Here is a 21,572-nt window from a genome sequence, read left to right as displayed (position 1 = left end):
CAAGTATAGTATTATTTCTGAACAAAGAGCATAAGATGATGAAACGTCAATGAAATTCTTAGAAATAGTAAGAAGGATTATTGCTTTACCTGGAATGCGAAAAACAAATTTATTTCGGGGGAGGGGGTGAGTGAAGGCTTGAGCCCGATAGCCCCCTAAATACACCACTGTATAAAAGTATATTTTGTGCTACAAAAGGACAGGAGCCAATTTTAAACCGGATCAACTACGGACGCATGTCTAAAAGATTTTAAAAAAATATATATAGAAGAAATTTTTTTGTAACATTAAGTACGAGAATGATTCAGAAAGTATTGCCTTCAAGGTGATACCTTTACTTATGTTTGACAGATAGCACTGGTACAGGTTATCAGTGGAAAGCTTGTAATGTCAGCTATAGAAATGGTTGCATCATTTATCAAGATAGTCCCCATTACGGGCAACACACTTGCGCCAAGGCGAAACAAGGCTTTTCATTCCGTCGGTTAAGAATTGTGGTAGCTGCTGGCGACTCCATTGCCGAACTGCTGCGTAAACTTCTGCGTCACAACTGTAGTGTTGCCCCTTAAGGTGATCCTTAAGTTTGGAGAAGATCCAAAACTCACAAGGCGCAAGATCCGGACTATAAGCAGAATGTCAACAAGATTTTGCTAGCAGACAACTTTGAATTTCTTTTGCGGATGAGAGGACGTATAGCAGTACTTCATCGACTGATACTTCGTTTCCGGGTCGTAATGGTGTACCCACGACTCGTAGCTGGCGATGAATGTTCCTGGACGCACTACTTTCCTTCTGTCAGAAATTGAATGGCAGTCCGCTGTTTCAACCGGACTCACTACTGGATGCCATAGATTGCTCCATTACTCTGGAACGAGAACAGATAGGAAGGTGAAACAAGTGACATTCTACAGTTTAAACATCAATGTATTAATGATAAACAGTTCAGAATTTTGCAAGTAATATTGGACAAGTAGTATGCTTGGTGGCATTACTTTCTGAATCACCCTCGTAATATCTTGTACATACTACTTTTTCAGGTGAAGAAAAGAAAAGAAATCGCTGATATAGGATTCTTTCAATATAAGGGGACATTGCACTATTATTATTCTATGAGGCCTGGTTTCTATATTGTCAAACTAAACACAACACACTAAGCATGACTGTGTGATAATCTACATAAAACACACAATCACGTACTCCCAGGTAGCCAGAGGGAGTTCAAGTCCGATGAAGACACAGTGTTATGTTGAAACAGTTGTGATTTTTTTTTTTTTTTTTTTTTTTTTTTTTTTTTTGCTTTTGCACTATTCTTGCGACGTTCAGTCCATGTCAGAAAAATGTTACTTTGTTCTTTCTAACTGCTTTTGCTCTGGTAAACTGTCCACAGATAGACAGCCGAACCTAGTAATTCTCTAAAATTTCTATTACTTATTCATACGAATGATTTTGAAGTTTAATAAGTAACAGTGTCACGTGTACACTAGATAAAGGACTTTGGTCTGTACATCGTGATATTTTATCATTTAATATTCAAACCAGACGTAATAAATTTCTGCAACTTCCGGTTTTAGTAGAAACATTAAAGTGGACATAAAGGTATATTCTTGGGACATTTAACTGACTGCAGAAAACAACTTCTCGCTATCTATTACCATTTTTTGCTCTACAGTGATCGAACCGGAAATAGTTGACATCTACCACTTCCGGTTTGAATATCACCTCCATCAAAGAATTAGATTCATAACTTGGCCAAAATTCATGGTGATCATCAGGTAGTTCCTGAGTTCTTTTTTGGACTGACGGATATAGATAGACAGGACAAATATTCCAAGCTAAAAATAATAATAATAATAATAACTAATTAATAACTCTATGGCCTATGGGAGCTGGAGGTTCAATGCCTTGTTTACAAAACCTCTCTTTTGACTTCTATCCTTAGCCAATTGGATTTCTATTTCTGCGAGATCCATCTTAATATTGTTATCCCATCTGCACCTAGGTCTTCCTAATGGTCATTTTCCGTTGGAATTTTTAGTTAAAACTTTGAAAGCGTTCCTACTTTATTCCCTCCTGGCTACATGACCTGCTCACCTGAGCCTCTTAGAGTTGAAGACCCTAACGATGTTCGGTAGACGGTATAAATTATGTAGTTGCTCGTTATGAAGTTTCCGCCATTCTCCATTCCCGTTTCTCTTGGGTCTAAATATTCATCTCAGAATCTTTTTTCTCAAATACTTTCAATGTACGTTCTTCCCTCAGAATAAGCGACCATGTTTCACAACCATACGGGACTACAGGCGTTTATATCTTTTTACATAATAATAATAATAATAATAATAATAATGTAATATTTGTTTGTAGGTGATGCGTCTTTTCCTTGTCCTGTATTCTATAGGTAAAATTTATCGAAAATATTTGCGTTCCTTTTCTGATAACGGATGCAGAAGTAACTTTATTTTCCTTTCAGATAAAAAGTAAAGAAAATGAAAGAAAGGAAAGAAGCCTACACTGCCCGGCCTACAAAAATTTGTTTTCATATCAGACGCAATTTAGAAACTTCCTAAAGGAAATTCCATTTTTATTTTATTTTTCTTGTGCTTCGTTTCCTACGTGACCCCCGCATTGCTCTGTCCACCTCTTTCCTTATTCTTTCTACTTTTACGTTCTTTCCTAGCAAAGTAAGATGAAAGAAGAATTGAAAGGAGGAAAGAATTTTTTCAATGAAATTAAACTGACAAGGGTAAACTTCGGGGCCATCTTTCGCGAGGTAGTAGTGCACATTTAAAGTATTAATATTTACAAACTGGGAAAGCGCAATAGCCGGAAATAGCTTAGAAACAGCGTCCCAAAGTTTACCGACTCGTTGCACATATGATACGACGCGAAAAGTTATCAAGTGACGGCTTGGCAGAGTGAGGAGCATCTATGACTCAGATGCAAAGAGTCCCGCGTTCGATTCCTCGCTTCAGTCACCTTTTTTAGCATTTACCAATAAAGTAGTTATTTGTAACTACAAGTAAAATAATAATTCACCATATGTTTATAATGCATAAAACAATAGAAATGTGCGAAGCAGTTGTAAAATTTTTCAATGTTCCATGTTAACTAGTAACAAAATGTAACCTATTCCGTAAATATATTGATATCACGACTGATATTCTGATTACCACAGTCGTTATGTAAAAAAAAAAAATGTTGTTAACCGTTTCATGTCTATATTTGTGGATAGTGTGCGAATTACAAGGGGATGAGGGGGAAATCCCCGTTGGTAATATTGGATATTTGCTATAACCAGGGACATTATTTCAGACTTCGCTTGAGAGGGGTCAAGAGCAGCACCGACAGAAGACTTACGTTTTGTACTAGTGTATGAGTAGACAATCGTTTAAAGTATATATATTCCTCAAACTCTTTGGGGGGCAATAGCCCCCTCTTGCTTCAATAAATGATGTCCCTGGCTACAACTGTCATACTTTCCCATGCTATTGTCGTCTGAAATGACGCTCCTGTCTATTGCAAACATCCAGTATTTCCAAAGGGGATTCCTCTTCTTGCAATACGCATACTGTACACAGACATGAAGCGTCAAGAATTTTTGTAATATTAACACTTTAAATGTGCACTACTATCTCGTGAAAGATGTCCCCGAGGTTCATTTACCAAAGTCTGTTTTCTCCTTGTGAGTCGAAAAAGAAATAATGCAACCAAAAAGCAAAATTTAGAAATTGTATTTTTATTAAACTTTTAAATTATTTTCTTATTTTAGTTTATTTCGTTTTTTTAAACAACTTAAAAATAGATGTTATCTATCATTAGTATTATGCACGAGACGTCTCGTGTCTTAAGTTTTGTATAAATCTCGTCTCGTCTTGATTCTCGAATGCCTCTTTCTCGTATTGTTTTCATTCTCGAGAACCTTTTTTTTCGACTCGTTTCGAAAATTTCTCGACTAGTTTTGCAAATTATTGTTCTTGACTTTCGAAAGTAGTGTTGGTGGAATATTATACTTACAAGAAAAGCCATAAATGTGTCAAACTAACTTCTGAATCAAAAATAGTCTATTCAAAAAACTTAACAGAGATACGTATGTTTAGAAACAAACAAAAAAAAAGTTCAAATTGACAATGGAATAACTTTCTGTGGCCCATTCAGCTGCGTAAGGTGAAGTCGGAGATCGAAAAGTTATTGATTTTCCTAATTGCGCTTACTTGTAGTGTAATTAGTGCTGAGACATGAATCATCATGAACGTCTTTGTAATAAAATAAGCTGTCGAGAGGCACAAATCACATTGGCCTATATGTACAGTCGGGTACAAAAAGTAAGACCCTTATTATTCTTCATGGCTTTTCTGGAACTTCCCAAGTGTCAGTTTTCGCTTTCAGTGAATGCCGACTTCCGTAACTTTAAAATGTTTACCAGTAAGGCTTCTAATATGTGCAAGGAAGAAGATCTGAAGATATTTTTATTTAAAGCCCGTATAGTGGCCAGATGTAATAGGTTTAGCCAAGTGGTTTCTGTTGCTGGATTTCTCGAAAACAAATATGGATAGTGAACCCTTCAATTCGACAGTTCCAGAAGGGGTGCAACTCATTAAGAAGCTAAATGTTGGAACATGCACTGGCCTCATTCAACCTGCACGCGTTTATTTCTTTCGTAGTTACAAAAATGTGGATTTTATGACAGATGCAGTTCTCGTTGATTCAGGCATTAATTTTTGGCACCAGGATTACTTTCTACGTTCACAATCATTTTTGCACTTTCAATTGTGTACATGGGGTAGATACTACTTGAGCCTTAATAAGGACAAGTATTATTTATTTTAATTATAAGTTTTGAATTGAAATGAAATTTTTCAGTTTAATTTTCCACAACTATTCCCGTTAGGCTAAGGGAGATAATGATATGGAAGAATTGGTGGAATGAGAAAGTGGGAGTAAACGTAAGTACCCTGAGAGAAAATCAACAGACACGATGTTCTCCATCACAAATTTACTTGGAAGAACCAGGGACACCATGCAACAGAGGTAAGCCCTCTACCACTTAGCCACCATGCCACTTATACAGGCGCGGATCCCAAGGGGGGTGCTATAGAGGCTATAGCCTCCCTTGGCGCTCAGGTATTCACTGGGTAAAATGGGCATAAAAAGTAATCAAAAATACTTTTTTTTTTTTACACTGGATAAAGCTGCAAACAATGGTTTAGTCCCTCCCTTGATCATATTCTGGATCCGCAGCTGTATACAGGGTGTTTCAAAACAAAGCCGACAACGTTTGGGAGGTGATTCCTGACACTAAGATAAGGTGAAAAGTATAGACTAACTTCGGTGCACAAATACTTCCTTTCGGAGTTATAGGCTGTCAAAAACATGAAAAAATGGACTTTAAATGTCCATAGCTCCTAAATTATGGTATCTATTGCTGTCGGTGTGGTTTTGAAATTTGAAGAAAGCTGTGATCTCATTCTAATGTTGCAAACATAAGGAAATAAGCATCTTATTGAAAATTACTTCTACAAACAATAACAGACTAATAATATAATATGATCAATATATTATTAGTCTGTTATTGTTTGTAAAAGTAATTTTCAATAAGATGCTTATTTCCTTATGTTTGCATCATTAGAATGAGATCACAGATTTCTTCAAATTTAATGTTATAAATAATTCATTCACGCTTTGAAATAAGGTACTTGTTGCCAATAAGGTTCACTTAAGAAAAATTGTTTCATTACGTAAATACTTATAATGTAAATACTTATAGTTCATTTGCAAGCCTACCGTGAAAATTTTAGAGGGGACCAGTAAAAATTTAGGGGGGCCTTAGACCCCCTGGATACGAGCCTGGAGGGGAGGGCGAATGGGACGATTGCCCCGGGCGCCAAAGTAAGGAGGCGCAAAACACGGGAGGAAAAGAAAAGAAGGAAAGAAAAAAAGAGAGGAAAAATTACTTGGAATATTACTGTTATGTGCTTAAATCCTCTTCCTGCTTTAGGAATTGGTATTATAATGTTACTCATATTAGGAAAATTTATGTGCACATATCTATATAAAATGGAAGGAAAAAGTAATAAAAAGTGCTCAAAATCAAGCGAAAGCAGGGTTTATTTTTGAAAATTTTCTTACATTTCACGCCAACCATTGTGGTGCTTCGCAGCTGGTTTGTTGACCTCACTCATGTGTACATTCCGCAGCAAAAAAACCCGTAATATGAGCGTGTAAGTTTATTGTGAAACGACGAAATCTTTTGCTCCAAAATAAGTGTGCAGGGGAGGACGCCGAGGTTTCTTTTGGCGTGATTCGTGCCACTTGTTGATTCCCTGCGCTGTTAGGCGTAGTTTCACAATAAACTTACATGCTCATGTTGCAGGTTTTTCTTTTTTTTTTTGCTGCAGACTGTATAAGGGCGCCGTCATATACTTTCGCCCCGGGCGCTGATTTTCCACGGCACGGCACGGCAACTTGATCACTCCTATCAACGAACTCGACCATCTACATTCTCATATCCATCAAGTAGTTCTTGATTGTCTCTCTCACGGACAGACAGTGAATATATAACAAGGAATTTCTGGTAAAACGCTAATTAAAAATTAGTTTGTGTAGGATCAAATGCCATACGTTTTTAACATGAGAAGAGTTTACTTAGTAAAAAAAAAATACTCAATATCAGACAAAAAATAACGAATATAATGAACTTAAATTTAGAAAATGCAGAAATACATAAAAACATTTATTACAAAAACTGTAATAACAAACAGGGTGACAAACATCTTGGCACTTGAAGGCGGCGCTCCAAGTTCCCTTTAAATGCTGCTAGCAAATGAGAGGCCAGCGGTATTGCCACGTTTAGTTTATACACATCCACATCTATCCCCTGCCACCTGATCGCACTGTAGATCGTCTGCTTAGCCATAGCCACTCCCCTTTAACACTTGGCAATGTCGCGTCAGAGCTTGCGTTTTATTCGTTTAGCTGAAATGCCAAGATGTTTGTCACAGGCCTTAGATAACTAGAAGAGGATAAATAACTAGATAAACAAGATAACTAGAATAAACGGCGGAGAAGATTGGAGAGAATTAGCTGGGTCAACGGGAAAAAACGAGACAATGGGGAAGAAAAGAATAATTTTAGATATTAGTAAGAGGAGGAAGAGAAACTGGTTGAGACATTGGCTAAGAAGGAACTGCATCATGAGGGACGGGCTAGAAAGTATGGAGGCAGGAAAGAGAGGGAGAGGGCGAAGTAGACTACAATTAATGGGCGATATCAAAACAGAAAAGTCATACGCGAAAACGTAGAAGTTAGCGTAGAGGCTGTTGGAGCGGTTGAGGAAGTCCTTGGAGCATGGGAACTTCTCAGTTGGAGCAAGTAACCTGCCAATAATAGCAGAATATCTATGATCATGATGCAGTCATTTGTAAGTTGTATGAGAACAAGCCATAAATAATATTTCAATCCTAGAATGGAAACGAACTGAAATAGCTGAAGAGTTTGCAGTGCAATATGAATCGGTATTTCCAGTGATGGCGAAATGCTGATCTGCGGGCTGAATCCCGCCCGTGAGGATGTTTCATCTACTCCATGAATAAAAAAAATATGTTTTTTTTTTTAAATATGCATAATAGAATGAGCGTAGCTAGCCTTTATAAGGTACCAGAATTGAAATGATTAATAAAACTCAGCAAATGTCGAAAGAAAGAAATGATGTAAAAGTAGAATATTGTAAACGTGGTTTACATTTGTAAACACAAATACATGATTTTTAAAAAAAATATATAACAAAATGACATGCTCGTCTACTACAATTACTTCAGAAAACAGAAGACTGTCAACCTCGTCATCATCTGATCATATGATAGAAGAGGAATACCAGCACCATTGCTGCTCAGAAGAAGGTATAAAACTCCATATAACGCCTCAGTTAATGTCAGTTTCGGCTGGTCAATTTCCCTTTCTTAGCTTGCCTGGAGCTCTGAGAGATCTAATCTAACTCAAGACTCCTAGCTTGCCTGGAGCTCTTAGGCCTCCTGCCCACAGCTTGCCTGGAGCTTTTTGGGAACTCAACCAGTCTCTTAGCTTACGTGAAGCTCTAAGAGAATTTAACCCCAACTACCTAGCTTGTGAAGAGCTTTGTGGTTTTTCCTACCCATCTAGTTTACCTGTAGCTTTGCGGAATTTCAGTCTTCCTTTGCTTGCCTGGAGCACTGAGAATCCTAAACCATATCCATTCAGCTTGCCTGGAGCTTTGTGAAATCCGCTCCTTACCTGCATGTACCTATGGCCACTTATTTACCCAATCTACTTAGTGAATTTTGTATTGGTCTTAGGACGACACTTATAGTGAGTTTGTATTGTATTGTATATAACAGAAATTTTATAATAAAAGTTTGTACGAGAAAACCGAATCCCGTGTGCTAAATTGCTTTACTTGGTGTTCCATAAGGGTCCATGTTGGAACGTCACTCTTCTTAATCTATGTAAATGTAAGTTACCTATGTGATAGAATAACTTTGTTTGCTGATGATTCCGCTATATATTAAAGGCAGACACTATAGACGAAATCTTATCATACATTAAGTAAGGTATATCTACACTATATCATTGGTTATGTATAAACTCGTTGTATTTAAATTTAGAAAAGTCAAATTATATAATTTTCCACAAGCCACTGTCAAAGATAATTTGGCTTAATAAAACTGATATCAAGAACTTGCAGGTGAAAAAGAGTCGAATATACGACATACTTGGGAATAGTAATACAGATCAACATCTGACTTAGGAATTACGTAGTAAAAGTTTAGAAAAGAAAAAAAGCTATAGTATGTATTATGCAACGTTTTAGAACAGTCGTAACAACAAATTTAAACTGAATGGTGCACGATGTGTAATGCAAAATCATTTGATGTATTATGGAGACACTAATAAACAAAAAAATGCAATATTTCTTTATACAGTAAAACCCCTCTTCAACGGACACTTTATTAAATGAAAAATTGGGTTAAAATGAAATATTTCACGGTCCCATGAATTTGCTAGCGAAAATAGTGTTAAATTCTCTTAATTGAACGGAAATTGTATTACGCGGACAAGGGAAACGAAAATAGGCCTCTTAACGGAAAATTTCGGAGTATAGCATTTAGAAAGCTTTTAGACATCCTATGAGAGGTTAGGAGAAGAGGAGGCGGAAGAAGAAGAGAAATAAGACATTCAGTTGGAAGGAGTGTGTAAGTTACAGACTTTCAAGATTCTGTCAAAAGTTTAAAGGAACTGCAACTATTTGCATTACGGCGAAATGACACTGATATGCTTAGTGTGGTTTCTTAGGCTAAAGTCTCGATGAAAAGTTGAGCAGACAAGCAACTGGAGAAAGGGAGCAACTGGATTGCGCACACTCTAGATAAGTTGAGCAGACAAACAACTGGAGAAAGGGAGCAACTGGATTGCGCACACTAGATAAGTTGAGCAGATAAGCAACTGGAGAAAGGGAGAAACTGGATTGTGCACACTAGATAAGTTGAGCAGACAAGCAACTGGAGAAAGGGAGCAACTGTATTGCGCACACTCTAGATAAGTTGAGCAGACAAGCAACTGGAGAAAGGGAGCAACTGGATTGCGCACACTCTAGATCTCAAATTGCGCATAAGTTTCTGTTGGTCTTTTTAAACACAGATTTTCGTCCAACGTTGCCACAATGGTAGCCTTAAAATCTGTGTGCAAAGCTAGTTTTCCTTCAGATTAAGATAGAAACAGAAATTATAAATAAAATACAAATTATGTTTAGTATTAGCTAAATATAATTTGGTCAATAAATACAGCAAGTCAAGATACCTCCAAAACCAAGTTTTTATATTTACAATCCACAGTTAAAATTTTCTTGCAATTTAAAGGCTACAATTTTTAGAAATTTAATCCTCTTCGTCTCATACTCTGAATACGTATCACCTTTAATCACCCCATACTGCTTCAATATGAAGTTATATCTCTTCAAATCTTCCTCTCTTTTCGTATTGGTATCTCCTTTCGCAATTGATCTTAATTTCAATTTTGTTTGACTGTATCTTCAACAAAGATGAAATCACTTAATAAATATCTGGACCCGGACAAGTAAAACACCTTTCACTTGTCAATAAAGTCACACACATATACAAACATAACAGAAGAGGAAATATTTTCCATCTGACAATATTGCTTTTTTCTTTTTGTGCGCAATCCTGTACAATATGACAATTTATCAACGGCTTATCATATAAAACTGATAAAACCGGAAAAGTGTGCACAATTTCATTGCAGCCGTACAGAAAACCCTTCTTGACTACCCCCTTGACTATTAGAACAATTAACTTAACATGTGTACAGTATTTTTACTACATTCATTGTAAGTTTTGCGTGTATTAATTTGTTGTACAAATAAATACTATGATTTGACTAAGGTACGTACAGCATTTAATTTTATCTTAGTGTTTGTATTATATTGCATGCACTTTTTTTTTTTTTTTGCATAGGTCTACTTTCGTTAACCGGAAACCTATCTTTAACGGATATTTTTGCGAGTCCCGTTCGATCCCGCTAAAGATAGGTTTTGCTGTATTATAGTATTCGCGCCGAGTCGTGAAGCTTGACCTAGATCTACCGATTTCACCACCCAATAGAACGCGAGGGGGTGTTCCAGTCGTCAACCCCCACCCATCAAATTTTGTCAGTGTCGTCTCTCGCATTACACGGAAAATATCTCCCGAGAGTACAGTGTTGTCGGATTGGCGCCAAGTTCCGCTTTTACTTGTTTCTTTCTCCTTTTTTTGCGTTATATTTTCGTTGTTACTATTCGTGTTATTGTTACAGTTTTAGAATAATTGTTACAGTGGTTATTGTTGTGCAGTGTTATTATTGGTAATTTTAAAATGCTTTTTTTTTTAAATACTCATTTTCTATCTCTTCAAAGTTTGGCAACATTGTTGGTGAATTTCAGGTGTTTGACGTTTCCCCAAGTGTGCGCTCGGGAGGCGGCTCCACGAATTGTACCGAAGTTTTCCGATGCAACGGAGCTCAAGCAAAATATTGCTGAGATTGGTTTAGAGCCCAAGCTTCACGACTGGGCGCGAGTACTATAGTAAACAACGCCGCATTCCTCGGCGCAAGCACCAGCAAGCAGCCGACAGATGACGTCACCGAAGAAACACGAAGAGGACTCAGAGCGATACGAAGTGAACCCCTTTAATCTTTCAGGCTTCGCCTCCACTGGCTATAAAAGTAGACACCAGAGGGCATCAGTTGTTAACTGCAGTGATGCCAACCCGTCGGAAAATCCCATATTATGGAATTTTTTTTACAACGATTTCTTGGAATGGAATAAAGGGAAATTTTCGTTAAAATTGGCAGAATTTATGGAATTTTTCACACATCTGTTCCATCGACGCCAACAAAATTTTCTATGGGCAAGTAGACAAAGGGGTCTTCAAGAAACGTAAAAATAATGCTAATTGCTAAATTTTGTTACTATAAAATGCATGCTAGTGTAATGTTATTAGTACTTTGGTATGTTTCTTTAAAAAGAGAAATGAATGAAAGAACATAATTAATAGAAGATAAAACTAGAAATGTCCAATTTCCAAAACATTCCGTAGGAATGACTGAAAATTGAAGTTTATCTACTTTTATTATGTTCCGTGGCAGATCATGGCACAAAAGCGTGAAACTCATAACTAAATGTAATCATTTTCATCAACAATTTCAATTGTCTCTTCAAAATATTTGTTCATAAGTTGTTTTATAAACGTAGACAAATGGAATTTTTGGATAATTCACTCATATTTGAAGAAAGTAACTGATATACACTGATTTCATTGTCTGTGTATTCAAAGTCTTGAACACTTTTATATTCGTATAGTTTGGGAAATTCAGGAGCAAAATGGGAATTTCTGACTCTTGAGATGGGAATTTATAACGTTTCAGGTTGGCATCACTGTTTAACTAGTCATATCCTACCGGGAAGCAAAGCTGAGCTTCCCGCATCACCAGTAAACTGACTGACATGACAGCCAGTGGTCGAAGTGAGACGGTATGCGGTGGTATGCCATACCGCCTTTGGTTTTTCAGTGATGAAGGCATACCGTCTCTGGTTTTTCAATGATTAAAACATACCGTCATTGGAAAGTAGATGCTAAAATATCTTTAATAAATCCATTTTTATACACAGCCATTGACGAATAGCTTTTCACGTAAAAAGATTTTATTTCTTATGTAGAAGTAATTTCTAAGTTGACAACACCAACATTTTTATCTTTTTTGCTACCTTCTGTTTTTAAAATGAGGTGTCTTCAAAGAAGTTTATCTAGTTTTACATGTTGACTGGGCCACGTTTGCCCCAGACCCCCGCGTTTGCTCGGCCTACTGCCTCGTACTTCCTCAGCCCACAATTCTTCGGAATTTCAAGTTTCATTTCCTATTTCAACTATCTAAAAGATAAGATTTTGTATCACAAGAAAACGACCATTTAAATAACATGGGAATTTCTTTAGATCCCTTTAGACCCCTTAAAAACTAAAATACCGGTATTCACTTTTGGCAATTTTTCTGTGGGTTAGTCCCGGAAGGCTACAATCATGCCAAATTCCATAATTCTAATCTTGTTGGGAGTGCCTAAGCATTTTGAGGTGTAGAGGATGTCCCATATAAATAACACAGGAAAGATTTTTCAGTTCTCCATAAACCACTCTACAGCTGGATTTTTTTGGGGGGTGGGGCGATTTACTTGAGTAACTAACAAAAACGTACAAGTATACCGAATTTCAAGTTTTTATTCCAATTTCAAGTACCTAAAATATTAGATCAAGCTCTAAAAAGGTCAATTTAAATAACATGGGGAATTTCGTCATCGCTCCTTTAGACTCCTAAAAATTAAAAATATTCACCTTTGGCAATTTTTCTGTGGGTTAGTCCCGAAGAGCACAATCATACCAAATTTAATCATTGTAGCCGTACAGGAAGTGCCCATAATTTTGGGGTGTAGATGTCCCATATAAATAACATAGGAAATATTTTTTAATTGCCCATAAAACCACTCTAAAGTTGGAAATTTTTATTATTAGTGATTTACTTAGGTAATGATAACGAGAACGTACTAGCATGCCGAATTCCAAGTTTTTATTCCAATTTCAAGTACCTGAAATATAAAATTATAGGTCAAAAAACGCCCATTTAAATAACATGGGGAGTTTCTTCATACCCCCTTTAGACTCCCTAAAACTTAAAAATATTCACTTTTGGTAATTTTCGTGTTGGTTAGACCCAAAAAAACTGCAATCATAGCACATTAAACTTTCCACGTCAACCAGAAGTACCCCTTTATTTCATGCCAGTTCATGTAATTTTATATATACGTAGTTAGGATGTGCCATATTAAATTGTTCCTTTCTCCTCTCTCTCTCTCTCTCTCTCTCTCTCTCTCTCTCTCTCTCTCTCTCTCTCTCTCTCTCTGTCTGTGTGTGTGTGTGTGTGTATTTTTGCTTTAAGAGTCTTCATCCCAGCGAAATTAAAATACCGCTAATTTTACAGTAATTATGTGGTATCTTCAAATAGATAAAAGATAATCGAAATGTGGAACAAAAGCGCCCTAGACAATATTATTTTACATGAGAAACCGTTATCACGACTTACTTGTCTGCTTTCGATTTCGAGCCATTTTGAAAATCGGCATTTATTTTCGCGTTTCTAAACAGCTGAAAACGGAAAGCCACTAGGTGACTTGTGATAACGGTGCCTCACGCAAAATAACATTGTCTAGGGCGCTCTTGTTCCATATTTTAATTATCTTTTATCTATTTCAAGATATCACATAATTACTGTAAAATTAGCGGTATTTTAATTTCGCCGGGATGAAGATTCTTAATGCATATAAATGTCCCGTTTTGAGCATGGGCGGATTTAGGGGTTGTCTGCTGTGGGGGCGGATCTTCCGGGGCTTTGGAACACCCCTCAGTCAAGTGTGGATCCGGGAGTTTTCCCCACAGGAAATTGTTAATATAAAAAACTCGGTTCTTGACCTTTTTTATGTATAACTCTCTATAATACATCATAATTGGATATTTGTTTTTCAGAAAGTTGTTGGTAAGGGATCAAAGTCTCTCCATGTCCTTCCTGTAACTACAGAGAAGCTCTTCAATGCTTTTTAGTCATTATGTAAATAGAAATAGAATGTTTGAGGCAACATACCCCCACTGTAAATCAACATTTAGATAGTTGGTATGTCGAGTCAAAATGTTAATAAAACATACCACCTCTGCCTTTTCTCCACTTCGAACACTGATTACAGCCCAGTTAGTTCTATGGCCGGCCAGAATACTTAAAAGAAAGTCTAAGATCTGGAGGTTGTAGGACTACGAATACCAAAGACATACACACAAATCTTGCATGAACTTCCTTTTAATAATTGAAATAAAAATGAAGCAAATGGAGTCTTGTTAGTTGGTTTGTCAGTAATTAACCAACTTCAATTTTTTTGGAAGGAAATCAAACTAGCTTTGAACTGATAAGTACATCCTTCTCATACTGCGTACGTTAAACCTTTCTAAACTGGTAACTTAAAGAAAAAAGGAGAAAAAAGTGCTGAGAATCCGTTAAAAGCAGAATTATCTTCTTTGTCAGTTAGTCTGTGCTCCGGGCTCTGTTTCCTTCCTTTCTGAGTGTATCTCCCGTCTTCACTGGCTGCTTTTCTCCAGAAAATTAAATTGATTTCCTTGTGTTCTGTATTGTGTTAAGGAGTCTCTTCTCTTTAGAAGAAAGGCTTTTCCCTTCTTTTGAAAGGTAGTGGGGGGAGGACCTTTTAAAGTGTTGAGAATTTCCTTTGGTTGAAAAACGGAAAGAAAATTTTCAACGTGAATTGCTTTTTAAGTGTATATTGATTTATTAGTACAACTTTAGTAATTTTAGATTTTAAAAAATAGTAAAATAAATTATTTGCTAAGTTATTTCTTGCCATAAAGTTGGATTCATTGACGTTAAAATCAATTCGAATTCTCTCGTGAGCTCATTCGTGGCTAAGCGGTTAGCATACGCAACTTTGGTTTGCGAGACCCGGGTTCGATTCTCGGCTAGAGCTCATGAGGTTCGGATTCCACGTTAAACAGTAGGTCCTATCTCATATAGCCTCGCTGATGAAAGGACGTTAAACTCGAAATCAACTCAACTAAACTCGAATTCTCTCATCAAACAAAATTTGATAGTGTCTGATGAAGCCAAAATGTTAGTTGGCGAAACTGTAACACGCATGTAGTTTTTTATGTGAATATATTGTTTTGCTCAGCAAATAGTTTGTTTGTGTTTAAAAATTTGATGGTCAGGGTGAGAAGAAATTTTCTGAATGTGATGATAATTGAACGCGCTCAAGAGGTCAGAACTCATGCTCAAGAGGTTAAATAGAACTCGACCTCAACTTCATGTAGCCTTCATATCATGAGGCTCAGTGACCGAAATTTCGAAATCATGAAGTGAGTGTGAGATTAAATGAACGCGATATCGAAATGATATAAGATCAAGTGAGCGCAATGTAGAAATGATGTTTCGACTGTAAAAACAAGTGAACATTATGTCCAAATAATTATGTGTGTGTAAGATCAAGTGAATGTGATGTCGAAATAATATTGTGAGTGTAAGATAAAGTGAGAGTGATGTGAGCGTGAGATCAAATGAGTGTGATGCCGAAATTATATTCTGAGTGTAATGAAATCTTTGTTTTACGTCCTACGGTTATGCCGGCTAGGCTAAAGGACATGGTGATGATGAGAAATGAATGAAATAGTGGAATGAAGAAAGTGAGAGGAAACGGGAGAACTGGAAAACCTACGCACACGGTGTTTGTTCACCATGAAGTTCACTTGGCGCGAGCTGGGGTCGAACCAGTTTAGAGAGAGAGAGAGAGAGAGAAATCGACGCAAGAAAATGTTTCACGTGTATTTTTGTATTAAATATTAAATGTGTAATTAGTGGAAATTTCCATTGTCAAACGTGTAGGGGGTTATGTTTGAAACTCATGCCTCTACTGACCTTGAACATCAGCGACGTTTGTAAAAATGAAATATCACTTTAAAATAGGCTTCCTGAAATGTGAAGTCTGCACCGGCCAATTTATTTGCCATATGCAGGCCGTTATTTAGGTAAGTGATATTCTGTGCTCGAGCAAGGGCGGCAAAATTTAGGGGGACGCAAAATTTTGGAAGTTTTTGAAAGATCTGCAACAGAGTAATATTTAAAACTAGCAACCCGTAGAGTCCCGCACAAGCGCGAAAAAATATATTAATGTGTTTAATTTACTCTAATTACAGTAGTTACTAATTAGCTAGCTTATCTGATTATTTTTAAAAAGTCACCCTTTCACACCCCAACGTTAAACTCAGCGACCTCGAAAACTATGAATCCAACACTAATATCTGTCGTGCCAGTATTGAATGTGTCCCAATGAATCTCGTTGTCCTGTAATCAAGGGGACCTGGGGTTCGATTCCTGGTGGGGACAGAAGTGGTTCGGATTACAAGTTAAGCTATAGGTCCTGTCCTTAGTAGGCCTACGTCATCATCATCCCATGGAAGGCAATGGCAAACTAGTATGGATTCACCTTGCCCAGGGACCTTCGGGCAGAACACCACATCATAATCGTCATTGAGAGAATTAAACCATTTAACATTACGTTGTAACTTTTGTAACTTGTAATACCTAAACTGCTAGTCAACAAGAGCTGGCATGTTCGCAGAATCACGGCTTGTTTCCTTGTTTGAAACATAAGTTTGTTTATGTATGTGTGTGTGAGGGGGGGGGGGTAAATTATTTAGAGCACAGGGGCGTACAATAGATATATAAATACGGGCCTGGTCATACGCCACACGTCACACACTATAGTTATGAGGGTACTGACATCTATTGAGGAAATAATTTATCTCCTCATACTATATAATGCAATAATAATTCTACTTCGGAAATTGTACACATTTACAATCTACTAAATGTGTATGAAGTTTACACACGGATTTTGAAAACAAAATTTACTCACTCACCTCAGACCATCCATATACTATAAATAAAATTAATAATTTATTTCTCTTACTTAAAATATACAAAACGATAATCATCCCTGTTGTTCTGTATGGCTGCGAAACATGGTCACTTACTCTGAGGGAAGAACATAGACTGAAAGTATTTGAGAACAAGATCCTGAGACGAATATTCGGACCCAAGGGGAACGGGAATGGGGAATGGCTGAAACTTCATAACGAGGAACTACATAATTTATATGGTTTACCCAACATTGTTAGGGTCGTCAAGTCTAGGAGGCTTAGATGGGCGGGTCATGTAGCTAGAATGGAAGAAAGTAGAGACGCTTTCAAAGTCTTGACAGGAAGACCAATCGGAAAACGACCATTAGGAAGACCTAGGCGCAGATGGGAGGACAATATTAAGATGGATCTCGCAGAGATTGGAATACAGAGTAGAAACTGGATGCAGTTAGCTAAGGATATAAGTCAGTGGAGAGCTTTTGTGAACGCGGCATTGAACCTCCGGGTTCCATAGGCCATAGAGTTAGTTAGTTAGTTAGTTAGTTATTTCTCTTTTCTTCTAGTATAATGTAAAACGACAAAGCTGTTATTGTTTAAATATGCCTCGAAGAAGTTTTAGAACGCAATTCTACCGTGACATTACAGTTGCTTGTTTTTTAAAAAAAGTTTAGTTTTTCTGTCATAGAAAGACAGAAATCTTTTTATTTCTTTCATTTTCTTTGGCCGCCATGTTTGTGTTGTCTGTGTGAGGTTTTTCTCCCCCACAACAAAAATAAGTGTACGTACAAAAATAGGAAAATCGAATTTTTCTTCAGCAGGGTCAGTCAAGGGAAAACAGATAATGCTTTCAGAAATGAAATTTCTGTCCTTTTCTTTCTAAATATAATATGACATTATTTTTATTTTATTTTTTTCTTTTCTAAATGACGTCAACAGCAGCTGGAAAATAAAATAGCACACAAGGAACTGCCTACTTTTTTTTTTCAATGTCTTTACTGAAGTTGTTTGTAACCAAATATATAATTTTGTTATATAATTATAGTTATATAATTTTGTTAGGCATCTTTAAAAAGGTAGTTGAAGTTGCAACTGAAATAAACTAGTGCTGTAAAAATTAATTTTGAACTTACTTTGAATATCCAAATATTGTTTCCAACATTGGAACAATATTGAAGTAATTATTTGTTATCGGAATAATTGTTCTATTACTTTTAATAAAGTAAAGTAAGCTTGAGTCTCTCATATACCATTGGTCTGTACAGGGGCGGATCCAGGACGGACTTCCTGGGGGGCGGTGGGTTGTAATACTGCTACTTAGAGCTACTTTTAAAGAACTCCAAACTCTGGGATGGGTTTCATTTATATATAAAATAAAACTTTCCTCTTCTGGGGGGGCAATCGCCACCCCCCCAGGATCCGCCACTGGGTCTGTGAAATACAATTCGGAATGAATATATATATATATATATATATATATATATATATATATATATATTTAAAAAAAAAGATTGTTTAATCATGGAATTTAACTCGTACTTTTTTCTGTTTCTTTCCAGTTATCCAGTCTTTGGACTCTCTCAATGAGCAGATTGTTCGGTCTCTGTACGGCTCAGAGCTGAGCGGCGGTTCGCACCATTTGAATCTCGCCTCCCGACATGGCGAGCAAGAGGCCCTCCACGCCTCCATGGCTCTGATGAGACGCCTTCTAGTGGACGCTCAGGTAACTATCATACACAGAAATACTTTCAACTTTGTTAAATTGACTATTAATTAACTATAACTCATTCGTGACGACAGAAGTGTATGCATAAATATACTTTCAGTTTTCACTAAAAGTGATAGTTCACTCTTGGAGGTGAGATATTTTAATACGATTTTCTCGAAAATGATTTTGTCGATTTGGTCATATTTCACAAATAAATATTTCAGTAAGAACACTACTATAATATACCTCAAGTCATTTATCACGAAAGAGATTTGCCTCAAAAGATGTAACGGCTTTTTCAGCCCAGCCATCTTGAGTGAAATTTCCTTGGGTTTTCCTCATTAGCGTCAGCCAAATGCCGGCATAGTACCTAATATACAGGTCCCAGGCTACTTTCTGTCTTCCCCTTCCACTGATAATGTCAGAGATGGAGTAGGTCGTGGGTCAGTGGATAATAGATCTACAGGACGTGGCCTATCATGATCCACTGCGACCCACCACCCGTCGTAGCTCACTCTGACCCACCGAACCGCTCTATTCAGTTCATTGTAGACAGCATCTTTTAAACACTGGTGAATTTGTCTATGTTTTACTTTCAAGGCCCTTATTTGTCTTTATTTATTTGCCTGAGATGAATATATCTAAGTGAAAAAAGAACTTTTGGATATTAATATTTGTAATTGTAATAATAGCAATACGACTTACTACTTGGCTTTCGAGACACAGTCAAATTTTACACGGCTTTTTTTTTTTTTTTCTTCTTTTACATTGGTCTACCTTATCTTGATTTGAGACTAAAATTTCATCCTATTTTCCACTAAAAAGTATCTATACTTCAGCAAGGATGATAATTAAGTTAAAATTCATCGTAATACGGCCCATGACAAACACTTTACCATTTTATATCGTAAAGGTGAGATCCGTCGGTATTCTAAAAGAGCGGTGCTTGAGTGATTGACCTTAGAATTTCAAACTCCGAGTAGCGATATTTTCACAGTCTGGAGGAGAACGCAGAACATGAATCACAGTTGATGACGATAAGTTTTGCTGAGTCGTGGGTCTCAGTGGGTCACCGTGGTTGGTGGGTCATGGTAGGCCATGGGACGGAGTGGATCATGATGTATGGTAGATTACTGGATCATGGGTCAAGGTTTCAATGGCTCACGCTATCTCTTAAGGGGTAGTAAAATTATATAAATAATATCCTATATACTCCAGTAAAATATTGGGGGCGCGGTGGCTCAGTGGTAGAGCGTTCACCTCTGGTGCTTGGGGTCCCGGGTTCGATCCCAGCCTCCGCCAAGTGAACTTTGTGGTGGACAAACACCGTGCTCGTGGGTTTTCTAGGGGTTCTCCCGTTTCCTCCCACTTTCTTCATTCCACCATTTCACTCATCTCTCATAATCACCGTCTCCTTTAGCCTAACCGGCATAAGCGTGAGACGTAAAACTTAAAGATTTCATTTCATTTCATTTTTTTTCCAGTAAAATATTTATTCCGTGCTAGCTATAACATATTTCTATTAAATTATAGCATGATTCTCCTGTTTATAGTAACACTGGGTTATTTAATAAATAATACGTTCTATATATATTTTTAATATTACTACCTGTAATTCAAATTAAGAGTACCGGTAGCTTAAATCTGGGGGTACACGTTTCAATGGGAATGTGTCGTTACGGGTACACGAAAAAATTCCGCATTATTGAATTGAGCCCCGTTTTTTAAGTTCTGCGGAGAGGTCTCGAACAGTACAGTGTCTCTAGTGTGACGTATTGTCAAATGTGAAATGGCTGGAAGTCCCTCAAGTGGAAAGATTAAAACTTAGGAAAGAACGGCAGTTTATGAAGAAATGAAACAACACAAGAAAGATGTAAGAAAAAGAGAGGACATGAAAAGAAAAATTGAGGAGAACGGAAACTAAATGAAAAACGTAGGCCTCTAGGCACGTAATGAAAATACCAACACTCCCCTCGCCTTCAAGAAGAAAAATAACCCAATCACATAAGCTTCCCGCCCTTTCTAATAGAGCACAATACAGCAACTGACAAACGCTTAAAACACATTATCCACCATCTTTTTTGTTTCTTCTTCTTCTCCTACGAGAAACAAAACAGAGGAAATGAAAGAGTAAGAATTAAAGGAAGAGGGGAAAAAGAGACTTTAATTGAGTTGGTTCACTGAGTCATTTGCAATTCTTTCTTTTTCTTCCCCTGTTTCCTTTTCATTCTTTCTACTTTAAATGTGGTTTTATATTGAAAGTAACGAGTTGTCTTGATAAGAGGGAGGAAAGCATAAAAGTACGCAAATAAAAACCATTTCCTATTAAACGAAAGGAAAATAACAAGGAAACTGTCAAGCACGTCATTTCGAAACCTACCTCTCTAGCTTGCACATAGTAGAACCAATGGCAGAAGTAAAAGGTGTCCCTTAACCCTAGGTTACTAGACTTATTATCTTGTATGCTAGACTTGGTGAAAATTCACCCAGGTTTTTTGTTAACTTTTTTTCTCGGTATGATTTACTTTATTTGAAAAAAAAAATGAAATCTTTGAGGTTTACGTCCCACGGTGATGCCGGATAGGCTAAAGGAGACGGTGATGATGAGAAATGAATGAAATGGTGGAATGAAGAAAGTAGGAGGAAACGGAAGAACCCAAACCCACGCACACGGTGTTTGACCCCCCACAAAGTTCACTTGGCGTGAGCTGGAATCGAGATATATATATGCAAAATATTTATAAAACTGACACAAATATTTCAGTCAGTTTTCATTGTACGTATTTTATTTCTTTCGACATATATTTAAATAAACGATATTATTATTA

The 21,572-nt window shown here is 37.0% G+C and overlaps 1 protein-coding gene across 7 annotated transcripts in view; it reads left to right on the top strand.

Moving 5' to 3' along the window:
• Nucleotides 1-21,572, top strand: part of LOC145671795 (kazrin-like) — a 312,194-nt gene that overhangs the window by 84,823 nt on the left and 205,799 nt on the right. For all 7 annotated transcript variants that reach the window (XM_081741014.1, XM_081741011.1, XM_081741017.1 and 4 more), the window contains one exon: nt 18,596-18,759. In XM_081741014.1, the coding sequence (XP_081597140.1) occupies nt 18,596-18,759 (164 nt within the window). The remainder of the gene's footprint in view (nt 1-18,595; nt 18,760-21,572) is intronic.

This window comes from Thermobia domestica, chromosome 15 (genome assembly GCF_964235325.1).
Source record: "Thermobia domestica chromosome 15, izTheDome1.hap1.1, whole genome shotgun sequence".
NCBI classification, from domain to species: domain Eukaryota; kingdom Metazoa; phylum Arthropoda; class Insecta; order Zygentoma; family Lepismatidae; genus Thermobia; species Thermobia domestica.
The sequence above is the reverse complement of the archived record's forward strand: the minus strand, read 5'-3'. Positions and strand labels throughout refer to the sequence as shown.